The sequence below is a fragment of the Engraulis encrasicolus genome, chromosome 14, assembly GCF_034702125.1.
Source record: "Engraulis encrasicolus isolate BLACKSEA-1 chromosome 14, IST_EnEncr_1.0, whole genome shotgun sequence".
Classification (NCBI taxonomy): domain Eukaryota; kingdom Metazoa; phylum Chordata; class Actinopteri; order Clupeiformes; family Engraulidae; genus Engraulis; species Engraulis encrasicolus.
Window position 1 is genome coordinate 21602112 of NC_085870.1, and position 22500 is coordinate 21624611.

Genomic DNA, 22500 nt, shown 5'->3' on the forward strand with positions numbered 1-22500 from the left:
AGAATCAAAGGAAAGGTGACTGGTGAGATTAAACAAAGAGGGACTGCACTCGAATGTAGATGTGTGTCCATTTCCTATGCTATTCAAATTCATGACAATTAATAATATAACACCCCCCCCCTGAGATGCCTCACTTTGAGAAACACTGTACTACACAAATGCTTGAGCGGCCCCAGTCCCGGGCCAGACTCTATGGAATAATGTGCATGTGTGTGTACTCTACTTAACCCTGTCTTAATGTACCTAAACTATATATTTTTTAAACTACCGGTACCTAACATCTGCACTTCTTGTTCTGTGTATTTCCTGTGCATTTTGTTTCTATCAGTGATGTCAGCTATGATTATGTCCTTGATTACAAGTTGCTTTGGTTGAAAAGCGTCTGCCAAATGCAATGTAATGTAAAAACAGTGTGAGTGAGTGTGTTGTTTACATCTGCCTTGGTGTTATTGGGCGGCCTCAGCATCAACGTGTGATACAGAGCAGCACCATCTGACCAAACATGGATATAAAACTACACATCCAGAGCAGTGCTAAATCAACACTGTCACATAGTTAAACAGCAAAAAAAACAAACATGGCAGCTTGTTGACATATTTTTAACCTGGCCGATCATGTCCCTTTGTAATAGGTTTAACTCTTACGGTCAAACCTCTGTGTAAACTTGTGTTAATGTGACAGGACTGTACTATAATACACTATTTGATATTCAAATATTATTTGAATTCTTACCTGCTCTGTTGGCTGTGTGTGCGTTGTTAGTTTAAAGTGCTGGTCCAGTGTATCTCTGTGGAGCTGATGAAACTTCCCTATGACCAAAGGCTAAATATCCTAGAGGGAGGAGCAAGAGAGAGAGAGAGGGAGAGAGAGAGAGAGAGAGAGAGAGAGAGAGAGAGACAGAGACAGAGACAGAGAGACACAGAGAGAGGGGATGGGAAAACAGAGGTTAGAGGAGGAGAGAGGAAAAAGGAAGGGAGGGGAAGGAGGAGAGGAAAGGAGTGGCAACAAAGAAGAGAGAAAATTAGTGGAAAATGTGCAGGATGGCAGCTAACCTGTGAAAACATATACAGTGGATGCTGTGTGTAGTAGTTAGTTACCCAGTGATGCACTGTAGCAGAACTATCGCTATCGTTTTACAGCACTGATTAAACAGTCTTTGCATTGGTAACAGTTTGCCTCAAAAACATTTTACATAGACACTCACTCACTACGTTTACATAATGTTTTTAATTCCGAATGAATAATTCAGAATTAAATAGTTCTGTTGAGTTTACTTTGATTTTTTCCATTAATTCTGAATGAAGAGGTGTTTACATGACGTTTTCTTTTTTCTTACTTCCTTTTTTTTTTACTTTATTCGACAGGACAGTGTGAGAGGTGGACAGGAAGCGAATGGGGAGAGAGACGGGGAGGGGTCGGCAAAGGACCCGGGCCGGGAATTGAACCTAGGTCAGCCGCATGGGAGAGGAGTGCCCTACCGGTTGGCCACGGTAGGGCCTACATGATGTTTTCAAAGAGGAATTAAGCTTTATTCGGAATTAAAGTAAGATAATTCCGAATTAAATGTTTCATGCAAACATAGCAACTGATGAACAATGTTTGTGATATTTAACTGTAAGGTCTTGTTTGAAGGGATGAATCAGACTTTAAAAGAGGGAGTGAGGCATCCCTCAGCTCATGTCTAGAGAGAGGAGAGAGGAGGGCCTGTATTACATCTCCTTACAAGGTTTAAGTGTGTGTGTGTGTGTGTGTGTGTGCGCGCGCGTGCGTGTGCATGTGTGTGTGCGCGTGTTGTGCCTTCTGTGCTGTGCGATTACTCACTTTCTCCAGACTGAGGGTCAGGGCAGCTTGTCTACAGCAGTCTACTGAAGCACAGAGTGTAGCTGGACTCACTGTAGATCTGGCCTTGATAAGGCCTTGATTCAAACCTGCTGTGGACATCATCTTGCCTGGCTCTTGTCTTGCCCGACCTGTAGCTTCGCACAGCTTTGTGACCTCCACTACTAGGTCTGGGAGCATGTACTGTAACAGGATTCCATTTCTCCAGTCAAAAAAAATATCGGAGCATTTGCCTCATTATCAAAAAATTCCTTCACAATCGTTTTCTGGTGATCTCTAAAGTGTCAATATAGTCTATAATATGCCCTGTGACTCCTCAATCCGAGCTGCCATTGATATTGAAACAATAAATGCTCTGATTATTTTTTGACTGGAGAAATGGAATCCTGCCATGCTCCCAGACTGACGTGTGAGTTGAGCACCACCAGGGGGCTCCAGAGCTACAAACACACAGAGAGGTCTGGGAGGAACCAGGCTAGCCATCATCTGCTGGGGTGAAATGTTCTGAAGACAAACAAATGCATCGATTGGAATATTAAATGATTTACCAAAAGCATAAAAAGTATAGTATTAAAGGAAAATCCTTCCAGATTTTACACTGATTTGTAACAATATATGAAATGATGTTTTCAAAGAAACAAAAACACACTATAATCTGTCATTTTCAAAACGGATTCAGGCTTGAGAATCCAGTAGCTTGGTATAGGCCTACAGGGGAAGGCAAGAATGTTTGGGCTCAATAACTAATTGACTGTTCAGGAGCCACACCTTAAGATCATCAATTGACCAATCAACAAAATGCTATGCTAAGCTCAGTTATGATAAAGTAATCTCTCCATGGTGAATGGGAGTTGTGAATCCGATAGTAGATATCCAGTAACTTTTGGAGGCTTGAGGGTGAGATTCTCTCCATTTTGGAAGCCCACGAAAAAGCTGACATACGCCTACTGTGTATGCTGAAATTCGAAAAGCTTGTGAACCTTTTAGACTGTGTTACGACCACAGAAGCTGTGAACCTTACACTGTGTAAATTGTGTATTTTGTTCTTTCCCTCCCTCTTCTGGCTACCTGAGAGGTCTAGTGATTTCGCTTCATCATGTATACTTTCTGCTGCTGGGTCTCACAGCACATAATATTTAGGAGGTTGATGTCAGGCTCTATTAGTTCGTTGTTTCAATATATTATCACCAGTAATTTCAAATCCCCCCTTCAGCTGGGGACACAAGGCAATTGCCCAGATTGCCTAGGTTGAGGCTGTGTGTGTGTGTGTGTGTGTGTGTGTGTGTGTGTGTGTGTGTGTGTGTGTGTGTGTGTGTGTGTGTGTGTGTGTGTGTGTGTGTGTGTGTGTGGGCGCACAAGTTTTTTGGTGGATGTTGTCTTATGAGCCATGTCTGTTTGTTTTCTGTGTGCTGAGGACCTATTGCATGGGGACTAACTCCATTTGCCCAGTATTCCAACTCAACACCAAGAGCATATAGACCAATCAATGATGACAAGGGAGAAAGGTTGCTATTTCAAAGACATTTTACGAATTTAAATTGATTTGATTAATGTTGAGGAGTAAAGTGTGGAATTAATACATGTGAGGGAACAAGCAATTTCAATAGCCTCTTCACTATTTCTAGAAGTTATTATTACAGAAAAACGTGTCTCTTGGACCAGGTACAGTATATCACCGTCCTACATAGCTGTTAATAAAAAAATAAGAACCAGCATCCCGACAGCAACACATAGTCACACTTGTTCTCCCAGTTCAACGTATGTTGGGGACAGATCCTCAGGTTGACTGTAGTACACACTGGATTTGCCAGCTGTCACCTGGAAGAATAACATTTGAAGGATTGTGAACACATACCTGTATGCATTATCACTGGATTGACATTTTCCATTTACATGTTTCTGATTCTTACCTCAGAGTTGTTCAGAGGAGCTGTAGGCAGGTGAGGGTTCAGAATAGTTAAGGGCACTGCATTATTGACATATGCCACCTGTTATCAAAACAGAGCCAGACGTACATGTTATTTGGAAACATTCACCTTCACCTTACTTTGTGCAAAGAGGCAATAGATACATTGATTTCACATTGTTTTTTGTTGCATGGGCACTTTTCTGCCATGGTACAGTATACTGACAATATTAACCACTTTCCTATCTACACAGTTGTTAATCAAAAATAAGAAATAGCATCCCCTCTATTGACATTTGTTTTGCATTGTTTGGCAGCATTTAAACACCATGTCCAGCTGCTGAATATACTGTATGTAGTTGAAACACAGTAGTGTTAACAGTGTTGCCAGATGGAAAATGCTGAACTAAAATTATCGTTGTTGGTGGCTTTTGAGAAGAAAATTTCAAAATGAACTGAATAGTCAAAAAGGTTGCTTTTTGAGACTTTAAAATTGCCAACGGGTAGCGGCAGTTGAGCCTGTTGAGCCGCTACGCGTGGGCAATTTTAAAGTCCTTAATGGACATGTCATAATAATAAAGACATTTTTAATGATACTTTTTGGAATGCCTTGGTGAAGAAAAGTTTTTTTCTCTTTTTAAGCAACCTTTTTGACATTGAACCTTGAACCAAAGAGCACCCACAAGAATACTTTTTTCATCTTTCTAGAAGGACTAAGCACACCTCTGACTTTCAAACATAAAGTGAATAGTATGGAAACTCTGAAATTATCATGGGTTATTTTTTATCGCAGAGAGGACAAAATGCTGGGAGTGTTACTCACCTCAGTGGCAGTATCGCAACAGGTGGTTTGGCAAGCAAACGCAGATACACAAATGGACACAATGAACTCCAATAAAAGCAACACCATCATAACTCCATCAATACCATATAACATGCTCTATTGCAGGGGAAAAACAATAATCATTACAATTACAATGTGCAATACAGAGATCACAAATAGAACTACAATTGTCAAATGGTAACAGTAACAGTTACAAAAAATCCATAAGATTTATGTCATGCCTTCATAGTTTATGGTATTTTGCAGAATAGATAGCAGCATTAAGCAAGGGCAATAAAGAATGTATTAGGGGTGCTGTGGTTCAATGCGGTATGCTCCCCATATTTGGGCATGCCCATGGGGACCCAGGTTCGAGTCTGACCTGGGTAGTTTCCCAGCACTACGCCATCTCTCTGACACACTTGTTTCCTGTCTCCTCTTACACTGTCCTGTCATAATTAAGGCCAAAAACCCCCAAAAATACTTAAAAAAAGAAAGAATGTATTTGTTCAACCTACATATCCTGAACAGTAAGTGACACAGTGTAACTTTTTCGAGTTAATTATAGACATATGGTGGCTTTTAGCAGAGTCAACTGCACACATAAAAACAGCTACCACTTCTTGTGCATATTGGAATGCCACTGTGAAAGCATACCTGTAGGTGCAAATACCTGAACCTGTACTGTGGGCACCTTCCAGGACTATGTTACAAGTACAATATGCTGCAGTGATCATATTCAATATACTCACCAGTAACTTGTTGTACCGCTGGATGAAAGGATGACCCGAACAGGCGTTGTTCTCTTGACACCAGGAATCATAATCATCATTGTAATCATAAATGTCATAATCATCTGTAATACTCAAACTGTGCAAGATTATAGCAGCTCCTGCAGCTATTGTGCTGATAATATTCATTCCCAGAGATGCTTTCACCTAGATGAAAAACACATTGTCATTCATTAGGGTTATTTTACATCATTAATGATCAAGTACATGTTAAGCTTCAAAAAAGGGTCCCAACATTCACAAAGGTGTACCTTTTCCACAAGTGTTAATCACTATCAATTTCAATTTACCACCATCATATTCAATTATGTTGGCAATTCAACTTCCATAGCAGCCAAGTGTGAAGCACAGTAGTGATCTACTGACATTAGTGGAATCTGCTTATAGTGATCATGTTTGTCCAGAGCCAATTTGAATACTATAAGCGGTTGATCACTAAAACCGAATTTGTATCATTTCACTTGGGCTATTTTTTTTGTCTCTGCCGGTCTGCCAAAAATGAGTGCTAGGAATTTGAAACACAGGGCTAAAATGCATCGCAAAGCAGAGAGCACTCACGGGTCATCATCTCTAGGATGTCAAATACGTTTTTTTAAAGTTGCCATTTGACAAATGTTTTCTACATGGTGAGTTTCGTGATTCAGTTCATGCAGGCAAAAACTGCTAGACTGGGCGTCTTATAATTGCTACACTGATAAATAACACACTGTTGCATAGCCTGCTGTACATTAGTAACCTACAACGTTGAATTTATTGACACCGTTTTCCTGTTCAAAGAAGCCACGCAAAGAACTGGTTGGGATTGGGGAAAAAACGTTGGTCATGCTGGTGGCATAGGAGAGATTAGAGGGGCGAAGGGGAGTGGGAGGGACTCGGGGGGAGAAGCACTGGTAGCCTGAGGCCTGGTCATTTTTCATACGCCTCGAGGAGCCAACGTTTTTCATTCAAAGAAAATGAGAGCCATGATTTGCGCGCTTGCTGCCCGGTGTCAAGTCATTATGTTACGAATGGAGTCTGTACTCCTCCGTTGGCAACCCTAGAGTGCAGTAGCACCCGGACAAGTGGTGAGTACAGTCTCGTAATACACTTACAACCTCTCTGGCATAGGGCAGAAGCAAACTTCGAGAAAGGAATCGCTGGAGTAAAACATAAAATGGCTAGACATAGCTTTTCAATAATTTTTGCACATGTTTACATTGATAAAATTACCAAAAAAGAACATTATAAGCAGATTTCTTGATCACTGTAAACAAATTATTTAACCACTTAACACTCGGAAGAATTTTATAGGCCTACATTTTTGTCATCTTTAACTCCAGGGGTTACAATTATTACCCAGTTTGTGCTAAACTAACATCCATGGTCTTGTCAGAAAGGTATGACTGTGGAGTATGTCACTAAATAGTCAGAAGACCAATCAAATGCACTGTCACAAAAATATTTGGAATAAAACACTAACATTCTTGGGGGCAAAAATGGAGAAAATGAATGTAAACCCAAATAAATGTCAGTGTAGCCCACTGTGAAAGCAATTCTCCCACTGAAACACAACAAAAAAACTTGCCTCAAGTCTTATAAAAAAAAAGTCCAGTCCAAAGGATCCACTTGATATCCACTGAAAACGCGTAAAAACACGCACTGCCAAAACCGCCTCTGGAGGTCCCATTGACGGCCATTCATTTGGGGGTACCGAAAAAGGCAAGTTCGCTGAGGGGTTTCCTCTAATTATCAGAAGCAAGCTTTTCGTCACAAAAAACTTGGAAAAAAATCTCGTTCCTACCGAGTCTGAGGCATGACGAAGCCCATCGAGAGCACACTTTTTCGGGCGGCCGGTCTGCAGAGGTCTACCCGGGTTTGAAGCCACCTGGGCGGGGGGCCCTGAAGGCTTGCCCCCCTTACAATTCACACACTGTCGCCGTCCCTCTGTTCCATCTTCCCCGAAGTGAGCAGGCATATGCAACGCATCAGGTGGTGGTGGTGCTGGTGCCGGTGGAGAGGGGACAATTTCACCCATCCCAGCACGCCGGAGCTGCAGAACCAGGTTCTCCCTGAAGGCCTTCTGAGACAAGGGCTTTGCTCCCCTGGTAGTCATCATGTCCTTGTGGAGGATGAATGTGTTCACTATGGCGATGTCAATGAAGTGGTAGAAGAAAGAGCTGTACCACCTCCTCGTCTTGTGCAGAATGGAGTAGTAACCAATGAGGGCATCTGATAGGTCCACTCCGCCCATGTTTTTGTTGTATTCCTTTACTGCTGGAGGGACCGGCACTTGTTCCACCTGCCATCTGCCATCTGTCTTCAGCCTCCGCTGTATTGTGCTGCGGGCTTGATGAATGCTGGAACACATCCGAACCGTACAAGTGTCTTTCCATTGTACGAACACCAGACTCCCCTCCCGTATCCAACGTATCATGCCCCTTGGGTGGCGAGTGGTGATGGCACCAGCTCGGTGCTTGGGAAAACTGATTCTCTGTTCTCGAATGGTGCCACAGGCAAACATCTTCTTATCATCCAGCGGTTGCTGGAACAGCATTGGGCTTGTATAAAAATTGTCCATAAAGAGCTTGTACCCAGTGCCCAAAACTGGAGAGGATACCAGCTCCATGACGACGACGTCGGAGTTCAGACCTTTTCAAGATCCTTCTTGGTTTCCCCCCTCATAAACCATGAAGTCCCAGGTGTACACAGATTGAGAGTCGGCCAGGACAAACAGCTTGTAGCCCCATTTCGATGGCTTATCTTTGCAGTATTGGCGGATTCCTATCCTGGCATGGGAGGCGACCATCCGTTCGTTGATGGCGATGTTCTGGCCTGGCTGGAAGTTGGCCATGCAGTTCTGCCGGATTTGGTTGTAGAGGGGCTTAATCTTTTGAAGTCGAACTCAGGGCTGCCTGTCCGATCCGCATTGAGATCGTCCTCTCCAGGATCAGACAGATGAATATTGGTGGAAATTCGTCTGAATTTACGGCCAGACATGGTTGAGCCCGCCCACGGGAAGCCAGTAGTCTGTAAGAGCTGGTGCATGAACAATGTAAATGATCAGAGATAGATAACTGAACATATCTGCCATGGTCAGTTCTTCCCAATCCAGCGTATGCTTCCATCTCCCAAATTTGTTGCTGTTTCTGAGGACCGTTTGTAAAACTTCCTCGGACATGAATAGGCGGAAGACATCCAAGATGCTATAATTTCCCCCAGTAATAACTTGTTGACCAGACGTATGAGTTGGTCTAAAGATGTGTTGTTGTGGAAGTATATCCTGTACCTCGGTGTTCTGCCATCCACGTCCATCTTCAATTTGGGCCAAGTCTCCCCCCCTTCCTCGTGGCCTTCCAGGGGGCCGGCCTACTCCTCTTCTTCTGCCTCTGCCTCTACCCCTGCCACGGCCGGGAGGCCTACCTCGAGGCCTGCCTACTCCTCTCCCACCAATCCTCTTCGCTGGAGGTGTGTTTTCATCTCTGTAATAGAAACAAAGCACTGAGCCTTTCAAAAAATGTTACCCCGTCCGAGATGCCCCTGGCCCGGCTGTCTCGTTGTGGGTCAGACCCAGCTATCACCACTGTAATACACATTGGTACTTACATTTCCGAGTCAGAAGGTCTCGCCTCCAGCGAAGCGTTCTCTAGATCTGTATTCACTTCAGTGTCTGAATCGCTTTCAACCTCCCATCCAGTCTCTCTTTCGTTTCCGTCTATGGAGCTTGTTGGTTCGGCGCTCGCCTCAGCGGTGGAGCACGTTCTTTTCTGAGTTCTTTGTGACATTATGCCGACATTAGTCAACTTGTTCCGCTGAACCACGCCGGAAAAACATGGCGACGGCCGGGCAGTGTGTACACTTTTACACGCCAGCTTCAGTCACAAGCTGCTCCTGCCAAGTACCTGGAACTGCAGGCTGATTGGATGTTGTCCCCTCCCGCGGGCATTGGATTGACCCGCTGGCGGGTGGCAGCGTGTACCTGCAGCTGCAAACCCCACCTACACCTAACAATTAGCCTATGTGTGGGCCTGGTAGTGTGGGGGTGTCTACTGAGAGCTAGTGAATCAGACAAAGTGCCCCCTGGGTGGGCTGGGTGGTGTCAGCTCAGCCCTGTGCTGTGGTAGTGGAGCCTGGTACTATGGGGTGTCTACTGCGGCCTAGTGACCCAGGGCAAGTGTCCCTTGATGGGGCATGGAGGTGTCTGCTCAGCCCTGGGCTCCTGCTCGTACCTGGTAATATGGGGGTGTCTACTGTGGCCTAGAGGGCAAGTGCCCCTTGGTGGGGCATGATGGTGTCAGCTCAGTCCTGGGTGTCTGCTGGGGCCTGGTAGTAGATCTTCAGGTGGAGATAGGGGGGTCTTGTGTGCCCCATGCCAGCCCATGCAGGTGCTCCCCTGGTCGGGCAGCCTGGCGTCGAGGGCGCCAGGTGCTGCCATCGGGCCTAGTAGTGGACCTCATTGAGTTGCACTCGGCGGCGGGCGAACGTTAACTGGTTAAACAATATTTGTATAAAAATGATTCTGTCCCAAGCGTTTTGATCTATATAAGCGGTTGATTACTATATCCATGACCACTATAAGCGGATTCCACTGTATTCGTCACACAAGTAAAGAACAACACACAATTTTGCAACAAGTTATCGGATCAATGTATACTAACACTAAAATATTTAATAACAAAAAGATAAAAAAGGTCTTTAGCAGATCCATAAAACATAGCACACCTGATGTTCAATATTTAAGGGATTGGGAGTTATAAATATAATACAGTAAGGGGCTGAAGGATCCAAGAAATACTCACCAAACATAAATTAAGATCCTCATTCGCTTTCACAGTTAAAGAACCAGCTGTGATGTACTGAGAGAGTACATTTTACACAGAGGCAAACAACACAAAATTAGAACATTATCAGTAAACAATATTTTACTAAAATATAACACGTGAGACAATTACAATTATTTTTTTTTAAAAGGGAAAATGTAATGCAAGAGGAATCTCACAATGATGGCTCCCCAAAACGTGATTCCAGAGAAAGTCACAATACCTCCTGGGTAAATAACGTTCACAATCCCAAAAAGAAATATAACAATGCCAATCATTATTTCAACTGTCTGTTGGGGGAAAAAGTGAAATAAATGCCAAAACATTGTTGAAATGTAACATTTGTTTTGGTGACATGGAACTTGCGATACACCGTAGACAACTCACCCCAAGGGCTGAAGGATTTCTTTGGAAAAACATTCCAAGCCGAGAGGTGACTGAGTTGGCAGGTGCTGAACCAGTTTGGGTTCCATTTTGTTGGACTTGTCCTTGTTGTGGGTAAACATGTGTGGACACCACAAAGCCATAGGCAGGGATGGAGTTGGCCATGAGTTGACCACGGTTGCTGTTGAGATCTATAGAGTTGGCCACGGTTGCTGCTGGAGACTGTGTAAGCAAAGGCATGTCATGTGACACAACAATCGCCATGAGTAGACATTCATATAAGAATTACATACAATAATATCTCTCCCCAGGAGCAGAGAAAAATATTTAATGTTTTAATGTGATTTGATATGACTGTGGTGAATTATTATAACAAACCATGCCAAATTAGGCTGTGGATTTATAGTAATGAATGGGAAGTGTGTGTCACAGATTGAACTGCCAAAATTCTATACTTTTCTATACAATTACAATGTCAGAGGTTATCTATTCTGACTCTTCTGACTACTCCCACTGTTAATGGGGATATCTTAAGAAAACCTAGAGGGTTGGGTGGGTAGAGGGTAGGGTGTTATGAATTTGCCTGGGGGGGACAAGGGTGGAAATCAGAGGGTCCCTAGGCTAAGAGGTGCAGTAATCAGAGGGTCCCTAGGCCATGAGTTACAGTAATCAGAGCCCCCCCCCACGCCATGGAGGACGGCAGTCTGCTGTAGTAAAAGAAGAAAGAAAATCTGCACACTGTTACTGCTCATCGATTTATTCAACACAACGTTTCGACCTCAGGCGGTCTTCGTCAGGTGTATAGGCCTAGGTGTGTGTCAGCCCTTGAGTGACAGTTCTTATAGACAAGGAAGGGGTGGGCATAGGGTCAGCTGATATCGAATAACAATGTTCCCAAAATGACACATTAGTACAGTCTGCTGTAGTGCCTCTCGTGAATACTCCTAAAGGCGGGCATACACTGTGCAATATTTTCAATTGTGGGACATGGACATGGACATGGACATGGACATGGAAATGCAAATTCACAAGGACTGCATGAAATTTGAAAAAAAAAAACGTTCTGGACACATTGTTTACACCCTGGGTGACTCGGAAATGAGGTCCGGAGTCCAAAATCCCGGAGGTCCACTTTAAGCTCCTTCTCACACTGCACAAGGGAATTTAATGATTTAAAAGTTCACATCTCACGTCCTCACACACTATACGAACCGACAGTCGGATGCGAGCAGAATGCTTGTTTCCTGGGTCTGCAAAGGAGGGAATATGTGCTCTGATGTGGAGATGAGGACGCGCTAAAGAGCAAATCATGCTGCCCTGTCAATTTGTGCATGTGCAGTGTCAAATCGGGTCGTAGCACCTTCATCTATGCGATTGACTCACGAGGGACAACCAGGATTTCAAACAGTTTTGATTTTCTTGCGACCCAACGATTGTGTAGCCTGGGAGCTCCCATACTGCCTTTAGTTCTACACAATCGTTTCGATCTGAAAGACAGTCTGGCGAGGATGACTCATAACAGACAAGATCATGGTCCCTGTGTATTCCGACCTTTACAGTTTCTCTGTCCAATCAGAGAGCAGGGCAGTGTGTCATAATAGCCAAGTATTCTGCCCCCTACGGAATTTACAGTAGGCAGCTCCCCAGACCTAATCTCACTTGTGATTAGGTCTGGTGTTAACCAGGCAAGCGATTGTGCCATCATGAGGGGAAATCACTTGTCGTTACCTCATGTACACTACACGATGCAAGCCTCACTATTGACCTGCGATTGAGCAAGAACCCGACTACCAAAAAGTTGTCTGAGTGACAAATCGTGGCAAAATCGGGCAAAAAGTCACACAGTGTAAGCCCGGCTTAAAGAACCAGTTCAGTCAATTTTAACATGCAGTTGTAATGCTCACACTACCCTGGACTTGTCAGTACCTGAGTTTTTTTTTATTCTTCAGCCTTTTCCGAGATCTTGGGCATTATGATAGGGGCAGCGCCTTGTTTACATTTAAAAAAAAACAATTTTATTTATTCCCAAAAACATCCGAAAGGTTATACAACATCAGCAGACAACTAGTAAACAGCGGTACCTTTTGGGAAAATATTTGGAGTAGGCCTATGTTCATTTTTTAAAAAATGTGAACAAATGCTGCCCCCATTACAATAGCTCATATCTCAGAAATGGATTAGCCGAAAAATGTGGCATCACCGGGTACTGACAAGTCAAGGGTAGCGTGCGCAATACAACAGCATATTGAAATGGACTGAACTGGTCCTTTAAGGGAGCCCTGACATTTACCAACTAGGGGTGTCTGACCATTTGGGGATGCCTTTGCAAACTGACCCCGGTGGCGGTGGCGGCTCACATCGAGGAGTCACGTGACAGATACACTACACCCACCCCCACACTGACCATGGGGTGCCTTAGCTGGGTTTATCTTTTTACTGACCAAACACACAGACAAGGACGCCCACAAGGGGGGGACAAAGGGGTCAGTTGTCCTGGACCCTTTGAGATGGGAGGCCCATAATTGGGTCCTCATTACATTGAATGTATTGGGTGGGTGGCCAGTTCAGATGAATTTGCCCTGGGCCCAGCCAAAGCTGTCAGCGGCCCTGCACACAGACACTGATACATTGAATTGATTCATTTTGAGGATTAAAGTGTGGAATTAATTCGTGTGAGTAAAAAAAGCAAATGTAATAAGCAATAGATTATTTCTTGTGGAAGATATTATTACAGAGAAGTGTGTCTCTTGGACCATGCTATATTGACTACTGTTAATCGTTTTCCTATCTTACACATAGCTCTTAATCAGACAAAAGAAACAAAATCATTCCCTAATATAGCCACAGTCATAGCAGTTCAAGATACTGTATATTGGGCAGAGATCCCTAGGTTGGTTGTAATACGCACTGGATTTGCCAACTGTCATCTGGAAGAATTGCATGTGGAAGATTGAACATCCCTGCATTATCGCTGCATTGAAATTTTCCATTTAGGCCTACATGTTTTTGGTTCTGTACCTCAGAGTTGTTCAGTAGAGCTGCAGGCAGGTGAGGGTTCAGAATAGTTAAGGGCAGTGCATAATTGGCATATGCCACCTGTTCTCAAAACAGGGCCAGAAGTACATGTTATTATGTGGAAACATTCGGTTTCACTTTATTTTGGGCAAAGAGGCAATTGATAGATTTAATTTGCATTGGTTATTGGTTGCATTGACTTTGTCGACCATGGCAATCTAACAATATGAATAATTTTCCTATCTTACATATGCACAGTTGTTAATCAAAATGCAAAATGGCATCCACTCTATTGGCATTTGTTTTGCATTGTTTGGCACCAGGCTGAATTTAACTCATCTTGTCTCAATGTGGACAGCAAGTTCACTGCCATTAAAATAAATACACCATGGCAGCATCTGCCTGACAATAAATGCTAAGTTTGATAACAGAGCAGGGTTCCGCTAGAATGAACCCTTACCCGCCCTAGAATCTATTCTAAATTATTTTGATTTATCATTATTTCAATAAAGATAGAATATCTATCTACTGTAATTTTAATCTTTTATTTTATTTTCTTTGCTACCCATTTACAAATGTGATTGTTCCATGAATATGTGCTAAATCATAAACTAATATTTACAGTTCTGACCAAAGACCAGCAAGGGTTTTGCAGCCAAAGATGTCTATAGCTGGTCATTCAAAATGGCAGACTTGGAGAACATCCACCTGATAAGGTATAAAACGTGTACATTTCCAAATCATAATGAATACTTAGAAATTGACAGTGTATGAGTAACTGAGGACGTAGTATATGGGGCTGCTCTGCTCTTTTTTAATTTAGTTTTTATATGTATATATTGCATGTTGTGTGTTATGTAGGTTTTTTTTTTATTAGTTTTTTTTTATGTATATATTGCATGTTGTGTGTTATGTAGGTTTTGGAATTAGTCTATTTTTGAGTTGGGTGGGTGGGGATCTTTTATTCATTGGCAATGAATAAGAGATCCCCATTGCAGTTTAACTTCGTACTGTTTGGGCTTAGGTGGGGAGGGGTCATTGTTAATTTAATAAGAACATTTTTTTATGACATTTTGTATACATTTCTACATGTTCTTGTAATATTTTGATTTTGTCACAAAAAATAATTTGACAGTGGTGGTAAATATTTATGAAAAAGTTGTGAAAAATCAATATCAATATCATGGGCAGAATACATTGTGGAAATAAACTACAAAAAATATTACATATTCTACCTTTAAAGGTACACTGTGCAGGAAATTGTCAAAAAAAGGTACTGCAACTATGCTGCTCATTGAAACTGGGCTGCCTATTGCCAAATTTGATCTTTTCATGAAAGTTTACTACTAATATTTTCTAGCATGGCCCAAGTACAGTCATTTTTGCAGCTAAAAATGGCTATTTCTGGAAATTCAAAATGGCGCGCCATGGAGAAGATCCCCCTTTTCATGTATGAAAAGTGCAATTTTTCCAGTCATAATGAAAACTTAGAATTTGATGGTAAGTATCCATGAAAAAGGTAACATTAGTGAATGGGTGGGATGAATTCTGTAGATAAACAACTAAAAATCTCACACAGTGTACCTTTAAAAACCATGCCTTGCTACTGTCTGAATATATTTGAAACACTGTAGGGCAGGGGTCTCCAAACTAAGGCCCGGGGGCCGGATACGGCCCGCAACGCCCTTTGACCGGCCCTCCACCTCTCTGCACCTCGCCATTTGAACAGGCTCAAAGAAGCAATCCTCACAGAAAAAAATAATGATAAAAAATATATTTTAAATATTCTATTTTATTTATCAACAGGCCTTCCTACAGGCCTTCCTCAATTTTCACTAATCTACTGTGAATCACCAGAAGTTTCTTGTCTTGTCTTGTATCACTCATAAACTGTCAATCACCATCCTTTTCTAACCTTTCCTTGCTATTCTTACATGGTTACTGTATTAGAATAGAAAAGGAATACCTGTGGTATATCAAATTGAAAAAACATGTGAAGTACTCACTTCTTTTGCAAATCACTTGTAATGATGAACTATTTTGTGCTAGAAACTATGGCTATAACAGGCAGTGGCCTAGTATACAGCCCACATGATTGATCCCAGCCCCTGATCACAGTCAGGAACGATAATGTGGCCCCAAGAGAAAAAAAGTTTGGGGACCCATGCTGTAGGGTTACTCACCTCAGTGGTAGTATTGCAACAGGTGGTTTGGCAGGCAAACGCAGATACACAAATAGACACAATGACCTCCAATAAAAGCAACACCATCATAACTCCATCAATACCATATAACATGCTCTATTGCAGGGGAAAAACACATAATTACAAGAACAACGTGCAATACAGAGCCCACAGAACAAACAACAAACAAACAGAAAGAACAACAATTGTGAAATAACAGTTACATACTCGACTCTAATCTACTAAAAGCTCTATAACATGAATGTCCTGCCTTTGTGTTTTGCCCGATAGATAGCAGAATTAAAGGATAACACCGCTTTTTTTTTGCAACTGGGGCCTTAATTATGGTAAAACATGAAGTATGCTACATACCTGTGGTTGTTTTGTTCATTTCGGAGACCGAAGATATTAAGTTGCAGAATATTCACAAAACAGCCTGGAGATTTTAACATTTGAAATGCGACAGAACTAGCAACTGTATCACAATGGACATTACAAAAAAGACTGTAGAATGACTACTTTGGCGTCTTCAATCCTGTTGATTCTTGTTGAATGGCATTCTATGGATATTGTGCCAATTAATATCTTCCAGAGGTCTCTGAATTGAGAAAAAGCACCACAGGTATGTAGCACACTTAATGTTACACCATAATTAAGGCCCCAATTGCGAAAAATGGCATTATCCTATGAGAAAAAAATAAGAATGGATTTATTGTACAATCAAAAAACTTGATATATTCTTGTGAACTTTCGTATCCTGAACAGTAGTGAGTGACTCTATTTAACTTTTCCAAGTTAATTATGGACTCACGATGGCTTTTAGCAGAGTTACTGTAACTCCATGCATAAGAACAGCTACACAACCACTTCTTGTGCATATTGGTATACCTTGGAGCAAGTATTGCATAGGTGCTAATACTGGCGAACCTGTACTGTGGGCACCTCCCAGGACTATGTTACAAGTAGCCTACAATATGCTGCAGTGATCATATTCAATATACTCACCAGTAACTTGTCAAATCGGTCTATGAAAGGATAGGTATCACAGTAACTGGAATCAATCATAGGACAAGGGTAATCATAAATGTACCCTGGAGGAGTAACCAAGATCATCTCAATAGAGTTCAGCGTTATAGCAGCTCCTGCAGCTATTGTGCTGATAATATTCATTCCTAGAGATGCTTTCACCTAGATGAAAAACATATTATCATTCATTAGGGTTATTTTACATTATTGATGATCAAGTACATGGTAAGCTCACCTATTACCTTCAAAAAAGGGTGCCAACATTCACAAAGGTGTCCCTTTTCCACAAGTATAAGGCCTAGTCACTATCAATTTCAACTTACCACCATCATATTCAATTATGTTGGCGATTCAACTTCCATAGCGGCCAAGTGTGAAATACAGTACTGATCTACTGACATTATTATTCGTCACACAAATAAAGAACAACACAGAATTGAGTCCCAATTTTGCAACAAGTTTCCGGATCAATGTATACTAACACCTAAACTATTTAATAATGAAAAGCTAAAAAAATATACAGTATATTCTGTAGCAGATCCATAAACACCTGATATTCAATAGGCCTATTTAAGGGATTGGGAGTTATAAATATAATGCAGTAAGGCGTTGAAGGATCCAAGAAATACTCACCAAACATAAATCAAGATCCTCATTGGCTTTCACAGTTAAAGAGCCAGCTGTGATGAACTGAGAGAGTAAATTTTACACAGAGGCAAAAAAACACAAAATTAGAACATTATCAGTAAACAATGGTTTTACTAAAAGATAACAAATGAGACAATTACAATTATTTTAAAATGAAGGGAAAATGTAATGCAAGAGGAAGCTCACAATGATGGCTCCCCAAAATGTGATTCCAGAGAAAGTCATGATCTCTTCTGGGTAAATAACTTTCACAATCCCAACAAGAAATATAACAATGCCAATCATTATTTCAACTGTCTGTTGGGGGGGAAAAGTTAAATAAATGCCAAAACATTGTTGAAATGAAACATGTTATTTGTTTTGGTGACATGGAACTTTCGATAGACTGTAGACAACTCACCCCAAGGGCTGAAGGATTTCTTTGGAAAAACATTCCAAGCCGAGAGGTGACTGCAGGTGCTGAACCAGTTTGGGTTCTATTTTGTTGGACTTGTCCTTGTTGTGGGTAAACATGTGTGGACACCACAAAGCCATAGGCAGGGATGGAGTTGGCCATGAGTTGACCACGGTTGCTGTTGAGATCTATAGAGTTGGGCACGGTTGCTGCTGGAGACTGTGTAAGCCAAGGCATGTCATGTGACACAACAATAGCCATGAGTAGACATTCATATAAGAATTACATACAATAATATCTCTCCCCAGGAGCAGAGAAAAATCTTTAATGTTTTAATGTGATTTGATATGACTGGTGAATCCTTATAACAAAGCATCCCTGCAAGTAGGCTGTGGATTCATAATAATGAATGGGAAGTGTATATATCACAAAGTGAACTGCTGCCACGATTTACAGCCAAGTTCAACATTGTTAACAATATGGTTAGCCAGTCATAACTGCCTTGGAATCTTGCAAAAAATATATTTTAATCCCTCTAAGGTAGCCTGACACGAGCTACACAGGCAGAGGTCTGTACTCCTGAGAATCTCTCTGATCAGCAATTGGCCGAGGCATTAGTTGTTTAAAAAACAATGTTGGCTCGCATCGAGGAGTCACGCAACAGATTCTCAACATAGTGATACTAGTTCACAAGTGGGTGACAACAAGTTGTATGCTCGGATTAGCATTTTAACGGCACTCGGTTTCCAGGAATAGGAACAGGAACATTGGGTTAACAAAAATATAAGACAGATGTTAACAGCCATCACTCGCCTATCGCCGCATCCTTTCCTTAGTAACAAATGGACCAGCACAACCACACGTGTGTGTTTATCAAACAAAACATTAAGATAATAAAGTAATGTTGTTATCCCTTGGCTACTCATGAATTTCTGAGAACTACTTCTTACATGATCTATAAGGACTTCCTTCTGTCACATGAACAAACTTCTGCTCGATGGTAAGTTTTGAAAGTATACTACTTAACCAAGGCGATTTGAGTAATTGCAGTTATGGCACTTTTTAAGTTTTATCAAAATAGTGTTGCCAGGAGTGAAAAACAACCTTTATCAGAGCTTGTTTAGAAATATTTCCAAAGTCTCGTACGGCAGTAAGGTTTGTGGCGGTTTGCCGTGGGTACCATGGACACGGCTCGTGAAATCTCCCTCCTGTAGTCTGACAGTTTTCCAGGTTAAGCATGTTGATACCAACATCGTATTTACTGTATGTTGGCGTTTGACAAAATGATAAATTATGTCATCCCTACAGCCTATTTTTAACACCCTCAACAGTTTGCGGGGGTTTGCTAATCGCAAGTTTGCACTCACACCTTATTATCTTACCTTAGTCGTTAAATGCTAAAAAAGTCTATTAGGCTACATGTTTCCGGGTGACTTGTGAACTCTATAAAGATCAAACAGAGAACACGTTTTTGAAAAAAAAGATTACATACAATTTCTATTTTGTGAGATTGCAAGTAACAAGAGACAGGCCTACTGAGCTTTGCTTCATACAGACCCTAGGCCTGGGATGGGGGAATTAGTATATCTAAGGAACTCATGGGCTCACTGAGCCACAGGTACAGGGAGAAGGGTCTGGAGGTATAAGGTTGAGTGACAGATGTGTCAGGTCTTGCTGGTCAGAACACACACATGCCGTTCTGATCATGCCTTCAGTTGATTAATTGAAATAAAATATATGCAGACTTCCACCGGATGATGATTTTCTACCTGCTTTATTAATAATCCCCCAATACACTGATACAGCGATGCCTTCTGAAGTCGAATCCAACGAGCCCTTTCCCAGACCAAGTGAGGGGAGCTTGCCAAGCTGTGCGGAACTACTCAGGTCTGGCAAGAGTCAGGCTACTTCAAAGGGCCCTCTGACATTACTGTGACCTTGGAATCATGCTTACTCCCTCCCCGCACCTGCCATGGGGGCACCTCAGCTGTTTTGTCTGTTTACTGAGCAAACACAGACACTGATATACACACATAAGACTTAATTCACACTAGAGCGTGGCGGAACGGCAGCGAGATGACAGGTCTTTCTGCTTAGTTTCGGCCGGTGTGTTCTACTCAGCCTTTCACACCAACAGCGTCGGCGTGCGCGACCAGTCCTGTTCCAAATCCCCCCTCAGCCAAAGCTAGTTTGCTACTTTGCCATTCATTTGAATGGGACACCGCCGGCCGCTGCCGTCCAAATTCTGCTCGAGCTCTATTTTCCAAATGCAGAGCGGAGCGGAGCCAGCTACTGCCCGACTACCGCTCGTTGGTGTGGAAGGACGGATCTGTTTCCATGTATTTTTGCCACCGCCAGTAAAAATCGCTTCTGTCCTGCCTCGCTTCCCCGCTCTGATGTCAATTAGGCTTAATGTGCATTGTTTGATGACCTATCGTTAGATGTATATTAAACCTTAAAGTGATACTACTGTCCCATTTTTGGAAATAAGCTTATTTTACACCTCTCCTTGAGTTACTGTAAATGATTGGGTTTTACCGTTCTCTGAGTTCGGCAGTAGAAATTATACCTCCAAGCTAGCAGTTAACATTGAGTCCTATGAGACCAGCTGGTGGCTAACTGGTCTCATAGGACTCAATGTTAATTGCAAGCTTGGAGATAAACTTTGTACTGTCGTACTCAGAGAACGGTTGAAAGTACAGGAGAAAGGTAAAACCCAATCATTTAACTCAAGGAGAGGTGTAAAATAAGCTTATTTCCAAAAATGGGACAGTATCACTTTAAGATGTTAAACTGAGCCCAGTCCGCTCCTAACCTTAACCTGGAGTAAAGACATAATGTTGTCATTAAAAACAAAATGACCAAGAAATAAAGTTATCAGGACCATCATTATGTCCTCACAAGTCTGTTTTTCACAATATCTCTCTCTCTATGTATAATGTGTAAATGAAATGGTCTCTATATGGTGATTTTAAATGTGCTATCATTGGGACAAGTAAATCCTATAGCTTATGTGTACTGACAGAAAGACAGACATACGGACACACACACACACACACACACACACACACACACACACACACACACACACACACACACACACACACACACACACACACACACACACACACACACACACACACACACACAAACTGTGATGAAGTAATTTTTTCAGAAGTGGTTAAAGTGTCGACTAAATGATATTCAGGCAACAAAAAGAGAAAAGGGAATGCTTCACTGGGTCCTATATCCAATTAGTAAAAAAATGGTGCTCATCAAAAAAACTTGGGCGTCCGAACATACATGAAAAGATTAAAAAACACTATTTGAGGCACCCCTTACTAAAGTTAAAAAGGTTTTATTGAACACTGGCTATACTATGCCTACGCGTTTCGAACCGTTGTCTCATTGACTCATTGTCTTCATAATTCTAAGACTGCAAATATACTAAAAACATGTACGTATATCAGTAGCAAAAATAATAAGCAAAGAAAATGTGGTCATAAATTACCTTAAATTGAGTTGATGAATTCCCAGCCTGGTTCCGTGTGTCGCTCGCTCACACAACTATTTCTCAACTTCTGCGTCAGGAGTGTTTGTCGTAGGCTAGAAATGATAAGACTGCTAATATAATTCTGTAATTTCCCCTTGAGAAAGGAATGACCATGTGCTCAAACACTTGCATCTACAGTAGGGGTCACCTACAGTTAATTCCGTAACACTTTACTTGACGCTGCTGTTATAGGCATGTCATTACAGTGTCATGGCACAGTTATGCACGTGTCATAAACATTATGTCCATGTCCATGACTTATCTATGACTGTGTCATGACACTATCATGACACTGTAATGACATGACTATGACACCGGCGTCAAGCAAAGTGTTACCTATAATTCGTATAATACAGAAATGTTAATAATGATGGCACTGTAATGTCTCGGTCCACCCATTTTACACAATTTCACCACTTAATCAGTCTAGCCAAGCTGGCTCTTATTTGAAATGTCTGTGTATAGCCCCTTAATGCACGCTGTACCATCTGAGGCATGCTGTAATAGTCATTGAAAGGTTAATTACTTACCATAGTGCTACTCTACTATGACATAACACAGGGCTTTTAGTAATGCACTATGACTTGGTCTTTGCCATTCTGGTAACAACAAATTTATAACGCCGCGTTTTAATGGGTTAAGTCCTGAACGGGGCACATGATGTCGGGCGAAACTTTTATGAACTACATTATTCATGGTAGTTTAGACAGCCATCATGGTACCTGCCACAGAGATCAAAGTCAGTGATACAGCAAGTCTTTTCATACTCCTAACAATTAAAACAAACACTGCTCCTTTTGTCTCAAATTTTATGTGGCAATCCTCTCTAATAGCTTAGGTACATGAACTGATACATGAACTGATACATTTTCGTAGGCCCACACTTTCAAGCTGGCACCTGAATTGACACTTAATGCAGTATATACCGGTAGGCCTACTGTGTTGTATAGTAGAAATACATCACATGCAATACAAAGGCATTACAATGCAGCATGCTGTAGAAACCCTTGAGTAAAGTTCACAAGATGCAGAGATAGTCTCCTGCCGCAATGCTTGCTGATAATGGCATGAACGCTAAGAATATTTAGACATGAAAAACAACTGCATAGAACTACTCTGATCACAGAGCATAACGACTTTTC

The 22500-nt window shown here is 41.8% G+C and overlaps 2 protein-coding genes across 4 annotated transcripts in view; both read right to left on the reverse strand.

Annotated features, from left to right (window-relative positions):
* Positions 1–881, reverse strand: part of csrp1b (cysteine and glycine-rich protein 1b) — a 20289-nt gene extending 19408 nt beyond the window's left edge. For both annotated transcript variants that reach the window (XM_063215189.1, XM_063215188.1), the window contains exon 1: positions 733–881. The gene's annotated coding sequence lies outside the window, so the exon portion shown is untranslated. The remainder of the gene's footprint in view (positions 1–732) is intronic.
* Positions 882–3271: 2390 nt separating this feature from the next.
* On the reverse strand, positions 3272–21378 carry LOC134463172 (uncharacterized). 2 transcript variants are annotated; one of them, XM_063216404.1, is made up of 13 exons: positions 21317–21378; positions 17812–18024; positions 17598–17708; positions 17397–17453; positions 16743–16925; positions 15738–15854; positions 10543–10761; positions 10335–10445; positions 10135–10191; positions 5321–5506; positions 4569–4685; positions 3750–3827; positions 3272–3657 (listed from the first exon to the last, which is right to left on the reverse strand). In XM_063216404.1, the coding sequence occupies exons 2-13, from the start codon at positions 17965–17967 to the stop codon at positions 3574–3576; spliced, it is 1476 nt and encodes a 491-aa protein (XP_063072474.1). In that variant the 5' UTR covers positions 17968–18024; positions 21317–21378; the 3' UTR covers positions 3272–3573. The 2 variants fall into 2 exon arrangements, with proteins under 2 accessions (XP_063072474.1, XP_063072473.1); XM_063216403.1 differs by lacking the exon at positions 21317–21378 and having other exon boundaries at positions 17812–18050.
* Between the last annotated feature and the right edge of the window lie 1122 nt (positions 21379–22500).